Source organism: Oncorhynchus nerka, unplaced genomic scaffold, assembly GCF_034236695.1.
Source record: "Oncorhynchus nerka isolate Pitt River unplaced genomic scaffold, Oner_Uvic_2.0 unplaced_scaffold_1368, whole genome shotgun sequence".
Taxonomy (NCBI): Eukaryota; Metazoa; Chordata; class Actinopteri; order Salmoniformes; family Salmonidae; genus Oncorhynchus; species Oncorhynchus nerka.
Genome location: NW_027039982.1, coordinates 73,289 through 85,170, shown reverse-complemented (window position 1 = coordinate 85,170; position 11,882 = coordinate 73,289). Strand labels below are relative to the sequence as shown.

General features: G+C 48.1%; 1 protein-coding gene across 1 annotated transcript; it reads right to left on the bottom strand.

Moving 5' to 3' along the window:
• Nucleotides 1–463: 463 nt before the first annotated feature.
• On the bottom strand, nucleotides 464–11,123 carry LOC135568870 (huntingtin-like). Its single transcript, XM_065015650.1, has 7 exons — nucleotides 11,017–11,123; nucleotides 8,605–8,789; nucleotides 5,978–6,104; nucleotides 4,516–4,619; nucleotides 3,250–3,404; nucleotides 2,677–2,814; nucleotides 464–536 (listed from the first exon to the last, which is right to left on the bottom strand). Exons 2-7 carry the CDS (start codon nucleotides 8,758–8,760, stop codon nucleotides 515–517), a joined length of 702 nt encoding a protein of 233 aa, XP_064871722.1. The 5' UTR covers nucleotides 8,761–8,789; nucleotides 11,017–11,123; the 3' UTR covers nucleotides 464–514.
• Between the last annotated feature and the right edge of the window lie 759 nt (nucleotides 11,124–11,882).

Below are 11,882 nucleotides of genomic sequence, written 5' to 3'. Positions count from 1 at the left end.
GGAGAGGATTTAGAGAGAGAGAGAGAGACAATAAAGGAGAGGATTTAGAGAGACAATAAAGGAGAGGATTTAGAGAGAGAGAGAGAGAGAGGACAATAAAGGAGAGGATTTAGAGAGAGAGAGAAATAAAGAGAGAATGAAAATATCTGCAAGAGAAGGACACAACTAGCCATTTGTTCTATCTTCCCCTTTCCTCTGCCCATCTCTCTCTCCTTCCATCCCTCCATCCTACCTGTCCCAGTTTGTAGCCCATCTCTCTCTCCTTCCATCCCTCTATCCTACCTGTCCCAGTTTGTAGTCCATCTCTCTCTCCATCCTACCTGTCCCAGTTTGTAGTCCATCTCTCCCTCCATCCTACCTGTCCCAGTTTGTAGTCCATGTTTCCCATCTCTCTCTCTATCCTACCTGTCCCAGTTTGTAGTCCATGTTTCCCATCTCTCTCTCTATCCTACCTGTCCCAGTTTGTAGTCCATGTTGCCCATCTCTCTCTGTGTTGATTTGCAGCAGGAGTTTCTCATGGCTGATCAGTGTACCTGCTGAGACACACAGAGAAACACACGGTTCATCAATTACTAGGACCCATGAGGACCTCTGAACCCTGCACAGCTGAATGGATCTGACCCCTGGATGACACTACTAGAAACAACTAGGTCTACCTGGTGAGACAGGGAGGGGACCAGGTGTGTTACCTGGTGAGACAGCAGACAGGGAGGGGACAGGGTACCAGGTGTGTTACCTGGTGAGACAGGGAGGGGACAGGGGACCAAATGTGTTACCTGGTGAGACAGGGAGGGGACAGGGTACCAAGTGTGTTACCTGGTGAGACAGGGAGGGGACAGGGTACCAAGTGTGTTACCTGATGAGACAGGGAGGGGACAGGGTACCATGTGTGTTACCTGGTGAGACAGGGAGGGGACAGGGTACCAGGTGTGTTACCTGGTCAGACAGCAGACAGGGAGGGGACAGGGTACCAGGTGTGTTACCTGGTCAGACATCAGACAGGGAGGGGACAGGGTCCCAGGTGTGTTACCTGGTGAAACAGCAGACAGGGAGGGGACAGGGTACCAGGTGTATTACCTGATGAGACAGCAAACAGGGAGGGGACAGGGTACCAGGTGTGTTACCTGGTGAGACAGCAGACAGGGAGGGGACATGGTCCCAGGTGTGTTACCTGGTGAGACAGGGAGGGGACAGGGTCCCAGGTGTGTTACCTGGTGAGACAGGGAGGGGACAGGGTCCCAGGTGTGTTACCTGGTGAAACAGCAGACGGGGAGGGGACAGGGTACCAGGTGTGTTACCTGGTCAGACAGCAGACAGGGAGGGGACAGGGTCCCAGGTGTGTTACCTGGTCAGACAGCAGACAGGGAGGGGACAGGGTCCCAGGTGTGTTACCTGGTCAGACAGGGAGGGGACAGGGTACCAGGTGTGTTACCTGGTCAGACAGGGAGGGACAGGGTCCCAGGTGTGTTACCTGGTCAGACAGGAGGGGACAGGGTACCAGGTGTGTTACCTGGTCAGACAGCAGACAGGGAGGGGACAGGGTCCCAGGTGTGTTACCTGGTGAAACAGCAGACAGGGAGGGGATAGGGTCGCAGGTGTGTTACCTGGTCAGACAGGGAGGGGACAGGGTACCAGGTGTGTTACCTGGTCAGACAGGGAGGGGACAGGGTCCCAGGTGTGTTACCTGGTGAAACAGCAGACGGGGAGGGGACAGGGTACCAGGTGTGTTACCTGGTCAGACAGCAGACAGGGAGGGGACAGGGTCCCAGGTGTGTTACCTGGTGAAACAGCAGACAGGGAGGGGACAGGGTCCCAGGTGTGTTACCTGGTCAGACAGGGAGGGGATAGGGTCCCAGGTGTGTTACCTGGTCAGACAGGGAGGGGACAGGGTACCAGGTGTGTTACCTGGTGAGACAGCAGACAGGGAGGGGACAGGGTCCCAGGTGTGTTACCTGGTGAGACAGCAGACAGGGAGGGGACAGGGTCCCAGGTGTGTTACCTGGTGAGACAGGGAGGGGACAGGGTACCAGGTGTGTTACCTGGTGAGACAGCAGACAGGGAGGGGACAGGGTCCCAGGTGTGTTACCTGGTGAGACAGCAGACAGGGAGGGGACAGGGTCCCAGGTGTGTTACCTGGTGAGACAGGGGAGGGGACAGGGTACCAGGTGTGTTACCTGGTCAGACAGGGAGGGGACAGGGTCCCAGGTGTGTTACCTGGTGAGACAGCAGACAGGGAGGGAACAGGGTCCCAGGTGTGTTACCTGGTGAGACAGGGAGGGGACAGGGTACCAGGTGTGTTACCTGGTGAGACAGCAGACAGGGAGGGACAGGGTCCCAGGTGTGTTACCTGGTGAGACAGGGAGGGGACAGGGTACCAGGTGTGTTACCTGGTCAGACAGGGAGGGGACAGGGTCCCAGGTGTGTTACCTGGTGAGACAGCAGACAGGGAGGGAACAGGGTCCCAGGTGTGTTACCTGGTGAGACAGGGTACCAGGTGTGTTACCTGGTGAAACAGCAGACAGGGAGGGGACAGGGTCCCAGGTGTGTTACCTGGTGAAACAGCAGACAGGGAGGGGACAGGGTCCCAGGTGTGTTACCTGGTGAGACAGGGAGGGACAGGGTACCAGGTGTGTTACCTGGTCAGACAGGGAGGGGACAGGGTCCCAGGTGTGTTACCTGGTGAGACAGCAGACAGGGAGGGGACAGGGTCCCAGGTGTGGTAGGGGTGGTGTGTGTGTACGTTGTCTCTCTTCGACACCATGGCCTGGATCTCTCTCCACGGCTCCTCTGATCACTGACAACTTCCTGCCAAACCTGACGGGAAGACAAGACCACCGCAATGTCAGGAATAACTAGTTCTCCTGTCAGTATGAATGTAGTATGAGAGGAAAAGCCATTCTACAAAGTGACACAATCTGAAGTCTGTGGTATTTCAGGCTTTTGTTGCTTGGTGTGGGTGTGTATAAGGGGGTAGCCTGATAATTGGGTCAGATTTACAGACAGAGCCCAGAACCCAGAGACCAGTACCCAGAACCCAGAGACCAGAGCCCAGAGTCCAGAACCCAGAGCCCAGAGCCCAGAACCCAGAGACCAGAACCCAGAGACCAGAGTCCAGAACCCAGAGTCCAGAACCCAGAGACCAGAACCCAGAGTCCAGAACCCAGAGACCAGAACCCAGAGACCAGAGCCCAGAACCCAGAGACCAGAGCCCAGAGACCAGAGCCCAGAGACCAGTGTGTGTGTGTGTACCGTGTGTCCAGGACTTTAAGGGTCTTGTTTCTCGGCTGTTGTTCCAGACAGGAGACAGTAGGGTTTCCGGCAGTAGGGACAGTCATGGAACTCAGAACCAGAGAGGTGATGGCCTGGACCGCTAACACGTTCAACTGGGTACGCTCCAAGTCCTCCTGTTCAACACACACAGAGACAGAGAGACAGAGAGAGACAGAGAAAACGAGAGAGAGAAAACGAGAGAGAGAGAGAGAGAAAGAGAGACAGAGAGAGACAGAGAGAAAACGAGAGAGACAGAGAGAGAGAGACAGAGAAAAAACGAGCGACAGAGAGACAAAAACCATTGTAAATCCAACAAAACCTCTTTAGGCTAGGGGGCAGTATTTTGATGTTTGGATGAAAAACATGCCCAAAGTAAACTGCCTATTTCTCAGGCCCAGAAACTAGAATATGCATATAATTGGCAGATTAGGATAGAAAACACTCTAAAGTTTCCAAAACTGTCAAAAATATTGTCTGTGAGTATAACAGAACTGATATTGCAGGCGAAAACCTGAGGAAAATCCATCCAGGAAGTGCTGTTTTTCTGAAACTACTCTGTTCCATTGCAAGCCTATCCTCCATTTTAAGGGATATCAACCAGATTCCTTTCCCTTCCACAAGGTGTGAACAGTCTTTAGACATAGTTTCAGGCTTTTATTCTGAAAAAATGAGCGAGAATGATCACATCGTGTCAGTGGATAGCCAGATGTCCTCAGATTTGTGCGCAACGCCGGGAGCGAGACCTTTTCTTTCTCTCTTCTATTGAAAAGGCTACCGTCCGGTTGAAATATTATCGATCATTTATTGTAAAAACAACCTGAGGATTGATTATAAAAAAACGTTTGACATGTTTCTACGAACTTTACGGATACTATTTGGAATTGTCGTCTGCCCCGTCGTGACCTGCACGAGCCTGTGGATGACTGAACAAAACGCGCCAACCAAATGGTGTAACTGGGAGTCTCGTGAGTGCAAACATCCGAAGATCATCAAAGGTAAGCGATTATTTTGGCGATGTTAACATATGTTTCCCATGTCAATAAAACCCCTTGAATTGAAATGAGAGAGAGACAGAGAGAGAGAGAGACAGAGAGAGAGAGACAATGAGACAGAGAGAGAGAGAGAGAAAGAGAGAGAGAAAGAGAGAGAGAGAGACAGAGAGAGACAAAGAGAGAGAGAAAGAGAGAGACAGAAAGAGAGGTGTGTGTGTGGTGTGGTGTGGTGTGTGTGTGTGTGTGTGTGCACCTCCTGTTCCCTCTCCTCCTCCTGGTCCATAGAGATGGGTTGAGTGACCAGAACTCCCAGCAGTGTGGCCCAGGTCTCTTCAAACTGGGTCCTACTGCTCCAGCCTGAATACCACACATGTTCAAACTACAGGTTAGTAACACCTAAAGGATCAGTCTAACAGTCTATGTGGAATAGGCCTCTATAACAATGACATAGCAGGTTATAACCACCTAAAGGATCAGTCTAACAGTCTATGTGGAATAGACCTCTATAACAATGACATAGCAGGTTATAACCTAAAGGATCAGTCTAACAGTCTATGTGGAATAGGCCTCTATAACAATGACATAGCAGGTTATAACCTAAAGGATCAGTCTAACAGTCTATGTGGAATAGACCTCTATAACAATGACATAGCAGGTTATAACCTAAAGGATCAGTCTAACAGTCTATGTGGAATAGACCTCTATAACAATGACATAGCAGGTTATAACCTCAAGGATCAGTCTAACAGTCTATGTGGAATAGACCTCTATAACAATGACATAGCAGGTTATAAACACCTCAAGGATCAGTCTAACAGTCGACTGTAGATGTGGAATAGGCCTCTATAACAATGACATAGCAGGTTATAAACACCTCAAGGATCAGTCTAACAGTCGATGTGGAATAGACCTCTATAACAATGACATAGCAGGTTATAAGCACCTAAAGGATCAGTCTAACAGTCGATGTGGAATAGACCTCTATAACAATGACATAGCAGGTTATAAACACCTAATAGATCAGTCTAACAGTCGACTGTAGATGTGGAATAGACCTCTATAACAATGACATAGCAGGTTATAACCTAAAGGATCAGTCTAACAGTCGATGTGGAATAGGCCTCTATAACAATGACATAGCAGGTTATAAACACCTAAAGGATTAGTCTAACAGTCTATGTGGAATAGACCTCTATAACAATGACATAGCAGGTTATAACCTCAAGGATCAGTCTAACAGTCTATGTGGAATAGACCTCTATAACAATGACATAGCAGGTTATAAGCACTTAAAAGATCAGTCTAACAGTCTATGTGGAATAGACCTCTATAACAATGACATAGCAGGTTATAACCACCTAAAGGATCAGTCTAACAGTCGACTGTAGATGTGGAATAGACCTCTATAACAATGACATAGCAGGTTATAACCCCCTAAAGGATCAGTCTAACAGTCTATGTGGAATAGACCTCTATAACAATGACATAGCAGGTTATAACCTAAAGGATCAGTCTAACAGTCTATGTGGAATAGACCTCTATAACAATGACATAGCAGGTTATAAACACCTCAAGGATCAGTCTAACAGTCTATGTGGAATAGACCTCTATAACAATGACATAGCAGGTTATAACCTCAAGGATCAGTCTAACAGTATGTGGAATAGACCTCTATAACAATGACATAGCAGGTTATGAAAACTTGGACCTCTCACCCAGTGTGTTGATGCGATAGAGGAACTCCCTGAACACGTCCTTCTCCTGCAGGAACTCTACAGGGATCTCAGGAAGGGTGGTGCCGAACTCTCCTCCCGGCCGAGGGGACCAGCCCAGCTTCCACACCTAGAGGTTACAGACAGACACGTTACAGGGGACCAGCCCAGCTTCCTCACCTAGAGGTTACAGGGGACCAGCCCAGCTTCCTCACCTAGAGGTTACAGTGGACCAGCCCAGCTTCCTCACCTAGAGGTTACAGGGGACCAGCCCAGCTTCCTCACCTAGAGGTTACAGGGGACCAGCCCAGCTTCCTCACCTAGAGGTTACAGGGGACCAGCCCAGCTTCCACACCTAGAGGTTACAGTGGACCTGCCCAGCTTCCTCACCTAGAGGTTACAGTGGACCAGCCCAGCTTCCTCACCTAGAGGTTACAGTGGACCAGCCCAGCTTCCACACCTAGAGGTTACAGGGGACCAGCCCAGCTTCCTCACCTAGAGGTTACAGTGGACCAGCCCAGCTTCCACACCTAGAGGTTACAGTGGACCAGCCCAGCTTCCTCACCTAGAGGTTATAGGGGACCAGCCCAGCTTCCACACCTAGAGGTTACAGGGGACCAGCCCAGCTTCCACACCTAGAGGTTACAGGGGACAAGCCCAGCTTCCTCACCTAGAGGTTACAGGGGACCAGCCCAGCTTCCTCACCTAGAGGTTACAGGGGACCAGCCCAGCTTCCACACCTAGAGATTACAGGGGACCAGCCCAGCGTCCTCACCTAGAGGTTACAGGGGACCAGCCCAGCTTCCTCACCTAGGGGTTACAGGGGACCAGCCCAGCTTCCTCACCTAGAGGTTACAGGGGACCAGCCCAGCTTCCACACCTAGAGGTTACAGGGGACCAGCCCAGCTTCCTCACCTAGAGGTTACAGGGGACCAGCCCAGCTTCCACACCTAGAGGTTACAGGGGACCAGCCCAGCTTCCACACCTAGAGGTTACAGACAGACACGTTACAGGGGACCAGCCCAGCTTCCTCACCTAGAGGTTACAGGGGACCAGCCCAGCTTCCTCACCTAGAGGTTACAGTGGACCAGCCCAGCTTCCTCACCTAGAGGTTACAGGGGACCAGCCCAGCTTCCTCACCTAGAGGTTACAGGGGACCAGCCCAGCTTCCTCACCTAGAGGTTACAGGGGACCAGCCCAGCTTCCTCACCTAGAGGTTACAGGGGACCAGCCCAGCTTCCTCACCTAGAGGTTACAGGGGACCAGCCCAGCTTCCTCACCTAGAGGTTACAGGGGACCAGCCCAGCTTCCTCACCTACAGGGAACCAGCCCAGCTTCCACACCTAGAGGTTACAGGGGACCAGCCCAGCTTCCTCACCTAGAGGTTACACACAGACACGTTACAGGGGACCAGCCAGGGGGGGGACTCTAGTGTAGCTGGTGACCAGTGACTGACCAGGGGGGGGGACTCTAGTGTAGCTGTTGACCAGTGACTGACCAGGGGGGACTCTAGTGTAGCTGTTGACCAGTGACTGACCAGGGGGGACCTCTAGTGTAGCTGTTGACCAGTGACTGACCAGGGGGGACTCTAGTGTAGCTGTTGACCAGTGACTGACCAGGGGGGACTCTAGTGTAGCTGTTGACCAGTGACTGACCAGGGGGACTCTAGTGTAGCTGTTGACCAGTGACTGACCAGGGGGGACTCTAGTGTGACTGCTGTGACCAGTGACTGACCAGGGGGGACTCTAGTGTAGCTGTTGACCAGTGACTGACCAGGGGGACTCTAGTGTAGCTGTTGACCAGTGACTGACCAGGGGGGACTCTGAGTGGGGACTCTAGCTGTTGACCAGTGACTGACCAGGGGGACTCTAGTGTAGCTGGTGACCAGTGACTGACCAGGGGGACTCTAGTGTAGCTGTTGACCAGTGACTGACCAGGGGGGACTCTAGTGTAGCTGTTGACCAGTGACTGACCAGGGGGGACTCTAGTGTAGCTGTTGACCAGTGACTGACCAGGGGGACTCTAGTGTAGCTGTTGACCAGTGACTGACCAGGGGGACTCTAGTGTAGCTGTTGACCAGTGACTGACCAGGGGGGACTCTAGTGTAGCTGTTGACCAGTGACTGACCAGGGGGACTCTAGTGTAGCTGGTGACCAGTGACTGACCAGGGGGACTCTAGTGTAGCTGTTGACCAGTGACTGACCAGGGGGACCTCTAGTGTAGCTGTTGACCAGTGACTGACCAGGGGGACTCTAGTGTAGCTGTTGACCAGTGACTGACCAGGGGGACTCTAGTGTAGCTGGTGACCAGTGACTGACCAGGGGGGACTCTAGTGTAGCTGTTGACCAGTGACTGACCAGGGGGACTCTAGTGTAGCTGTTGACCAGTGACTGACCAGGGGGACTCTAGTGTAGCTGTTGACCAGTGACTGACCAGGGGGACTCTAGTGTAGCTGTTGACCAGTGACTGACCAGGGGGACTCTAGTGTAGCTGTTGACCAGTGACTGACCAGGGGGACCTCTAGTGTAGCTGTTGACCAGTGACTGACCAGGGGGGGGACTCTAGTGTAGCTGTTGACCAGTGACTGACCAGGGGGGGGACTCTAGTGTAGCTGTTGACCAGTGACTGACCAGGGGGGGGACTCTAGTGTAGCTGTTGACCAGCGGTAGTCTGGACAGACTGATGATGATGTTTCGGAGCATCGGCGTGAGGAAGGCTGGGATTCCGCTGTTTCTATGGTGACCCAGAGACAGAACGCTCTGGAGACCTTCCACCAGCTCAGCCATGATCTCACACGACCGTCGCTCACACACGTCTGGAACACACACATTAGATATAACACAGAGATAAAACATTATAGATAACAGAGATAACACATTATAGATAACAGAGATAACACATTATAGATAACAGAGAGATAAAACATTATAGATAACACATTATAGATAACACAGAGATAACACAGAGATAACACAGAGATAACACAGAGATAACACATTATAGATAACAGAGATAACACATCATAGATAACACAGAGATAACACAGAGATAACACATTATAGATAACACAGAGATAGATAACACAGAGATAACACATTATAGATAACACATTATAGATAACACAGAGATAACACAGAGATAACACAGATAGATAACAGATAGATAACACAGAGATAACACATTATAGATAACACAGATAACATAACACAGAGATAACACAGAGATAACACAGAGATAAAACATTATAGATAACAGAGAGATAAAACATTATAGATAACATTATAGATAACACAGAGATAACACAGAGATAACACATTATAGATAACACATTATAGATAACACAGAGATAACACAGAGATAACACATTATAGATAACACAGAGATAACACAGAGATAACACATTATAGATAACAGAGATAACACAGAGATAACACATTATAGATAACAGAGATAACACATTATAGATAACAGAGATAACACATTATAGATAACAGAGAGATAAAACATTATAGATAACACATTATAGATAACACAGAGATAACACAGAGATAACACATTATAGATAACAGAGATAACACATTATAGATAACACAGAGATAACACAGAGATAACACATTATAGATAACACAGAGATAACACAGAGATAACACATTATAGATAACACAGAGATAACACATTATAGATAACACAGAGATAACACAGAGATAACACATTATAGATAACACAGAGATAACACATTATAGATAACACAGAGATAACACATTATAGATAACACAGAGATAACACATTATAGATAACACAGAGATAACACATTATAGATAAATACAGAGATAACACATTATAGATAACACAGAGATAACACATTATAGATAACACAGAGATAACACATTATAGATAACACAGAGATAACACATTATAGATAACACAGAGATAACACATTAGAACACATAACACATTAGATAACAAAGAGATAACACATTATAGATAACAGAGATAACACAGATAACACAGAGATAGAGATAACACATTATAGATACCACGTTAGAGATAACACGTTAGAGATAACACATTATAGATAACAGAGATAACACAGAGATAACACATTATAGATAACACATTATAGATAACAGAGATAACACAGAGATAACACATTATAGATAACAGAGATAACAGAGATAACACATTATAGATAACACATTATAGATAACACAGAGATAACACAGAGATAAAACATTATAGATAACACATTATAGATAACACAGAGATAACACAGAGATAAAACATTATAGATAACAGAGATAACACATTATAGATAACACAGAGATAACACAGAGATAACACATTATAGATAACACAGAGATAACACATTATAGATAACACAGAGATAACACATTATAGATAACACATTATAGATAACACATTAGAGATAACACATTAGAGATAACACATTAGAGATAACACGTTAGAGATAACACGTTAGAGATAACACATTAGAGATAACACATTAGAGATAACACGTTAGAGATAACACATTATAGATAACACATTATAGATAACACATTAGAGATAACACATTAGAGATAACACATTAGAGATAACACATTATAGATAACACATTATAGATAACACATTAGAGATAACACATTAGAGATAACACATTAGAGATAACACATTAGATATAACACGTTAGAGATAACACATTAGAGATAACACATTAGAGATAACACATTAGAGATAACACATTAGAGATAACACATTAGAGATAACACATTAGAGATAACACATTAGAGATAACACAGAGAACACATTAGAGATAACACATTAGAGATAACACATTAGAGATAACACTTAACACATCTAATGCACATTAAAACACAGCAAGCTAACAGACTGTATTAGTAGCCTCTAGTCAGAAGATTTAACAGTGATGAAGCATGATCTAACTCACTGAGAGTGACGGACTAAAATGATGAGATAATGGCAACACAACAACAACTAAAAATATGAGATAATGGCAACACAACAACAACTATATCGCTTACTGTCAGTGTTTGGAGAATGGACCTGGTCTGAATCACCGTCTGACCCGGTGGTTCTCTTCTTCCCTGGATGTAAGAGATGGTCACCTGGACCTACTGCCACTGGAGAGGAGAGGGAGGTAGGGGGAGAGAGGAGAGGAGAGAGAGAGGAGAGAGAGAGGGAGGGAAAGGAGAGAAAGGGAGAGAGAGAAAGGAGAGGGAGAGAGGGAGGACAGAGAGAGCAAAGTGAGGGAGAGGAGAGAGAGAGGTAAAGAGAGGAAAGAGAGAGAAGGAAAGGAGGGAGAGGAGAGAGAGGGAGGAGAGAGAGAGGTAGAGGAGAGAGAGAGACAGAGGGAGGTAAAGGGAGGGAGAGGTAAAGGGGGGAGAGGTAAAGGGAGGGAGAGGAGAGAAAGGGAGGGAGGAGAGAAGGGGAGAGAGAAAGGGGGAGAGGAGAGAAAGGGGGGAGAGGGAGAAAGGGGGAGAGGAGAGAAAGGGGGAGAGGAGAGAGAGAGGGATGAGAGAGAAGTAGAGGAGAGAGAAGAGGAGAGAGAGAGAGAGAAGGAGAGAGAGGATCTACAGAGGGAGAGGTAGAGGGAGAGGGAGAGGAGGGAAAAGGGAGGGAGAGGTAAAGGGGAGGGAGAGGTAAAGGAGGGGGAGGAGAGAGAGGGGAGAGGGAGAGAGGGAGGAGAGAGAAGTAGAGGAGAGAGAAGGAGGAGAGAGAGGAGAAGAGGAGAGAGAGGATGAGAGAGAGAGGTAGAGGAGAGAGAGACAGAGGGAGGTAAAAGGGAGGGAGAGGTAAAGGAGGGAGAGAGAAAGGGGGAGAGGAGAGAGGGAGAGAGGGAGAGAGAGGGATGAGAGAGGTAAAGGAGAGAGAGAGAGGGAGGAGAGAG

Bases quoted from the DNA above. Each gene is read 5' to 3' on its own strand.
- LOC135568870 (XM_065015650.1), bottom strand. From the start codon at position 8,760: ATGGCTGAGCTGGTGGAAGGTCTCCAGAGCGTTCTGTCTCTGGGTCAC. The intron at 4,620-5,977 runs GTGAGAGGTCCA...TGTGGTATTCAG, and splicing joins CTATCGCATCAACACACTGG to GCTGGAGCAGTAGGACCCAG. The intron at 537-2,676 runs GTAACACACCTG...TGTGTGTCTCAG, and splicing joins CCTGTCTGCTGTCTCACCAG to CAGGTACACTGATCAGCCAT.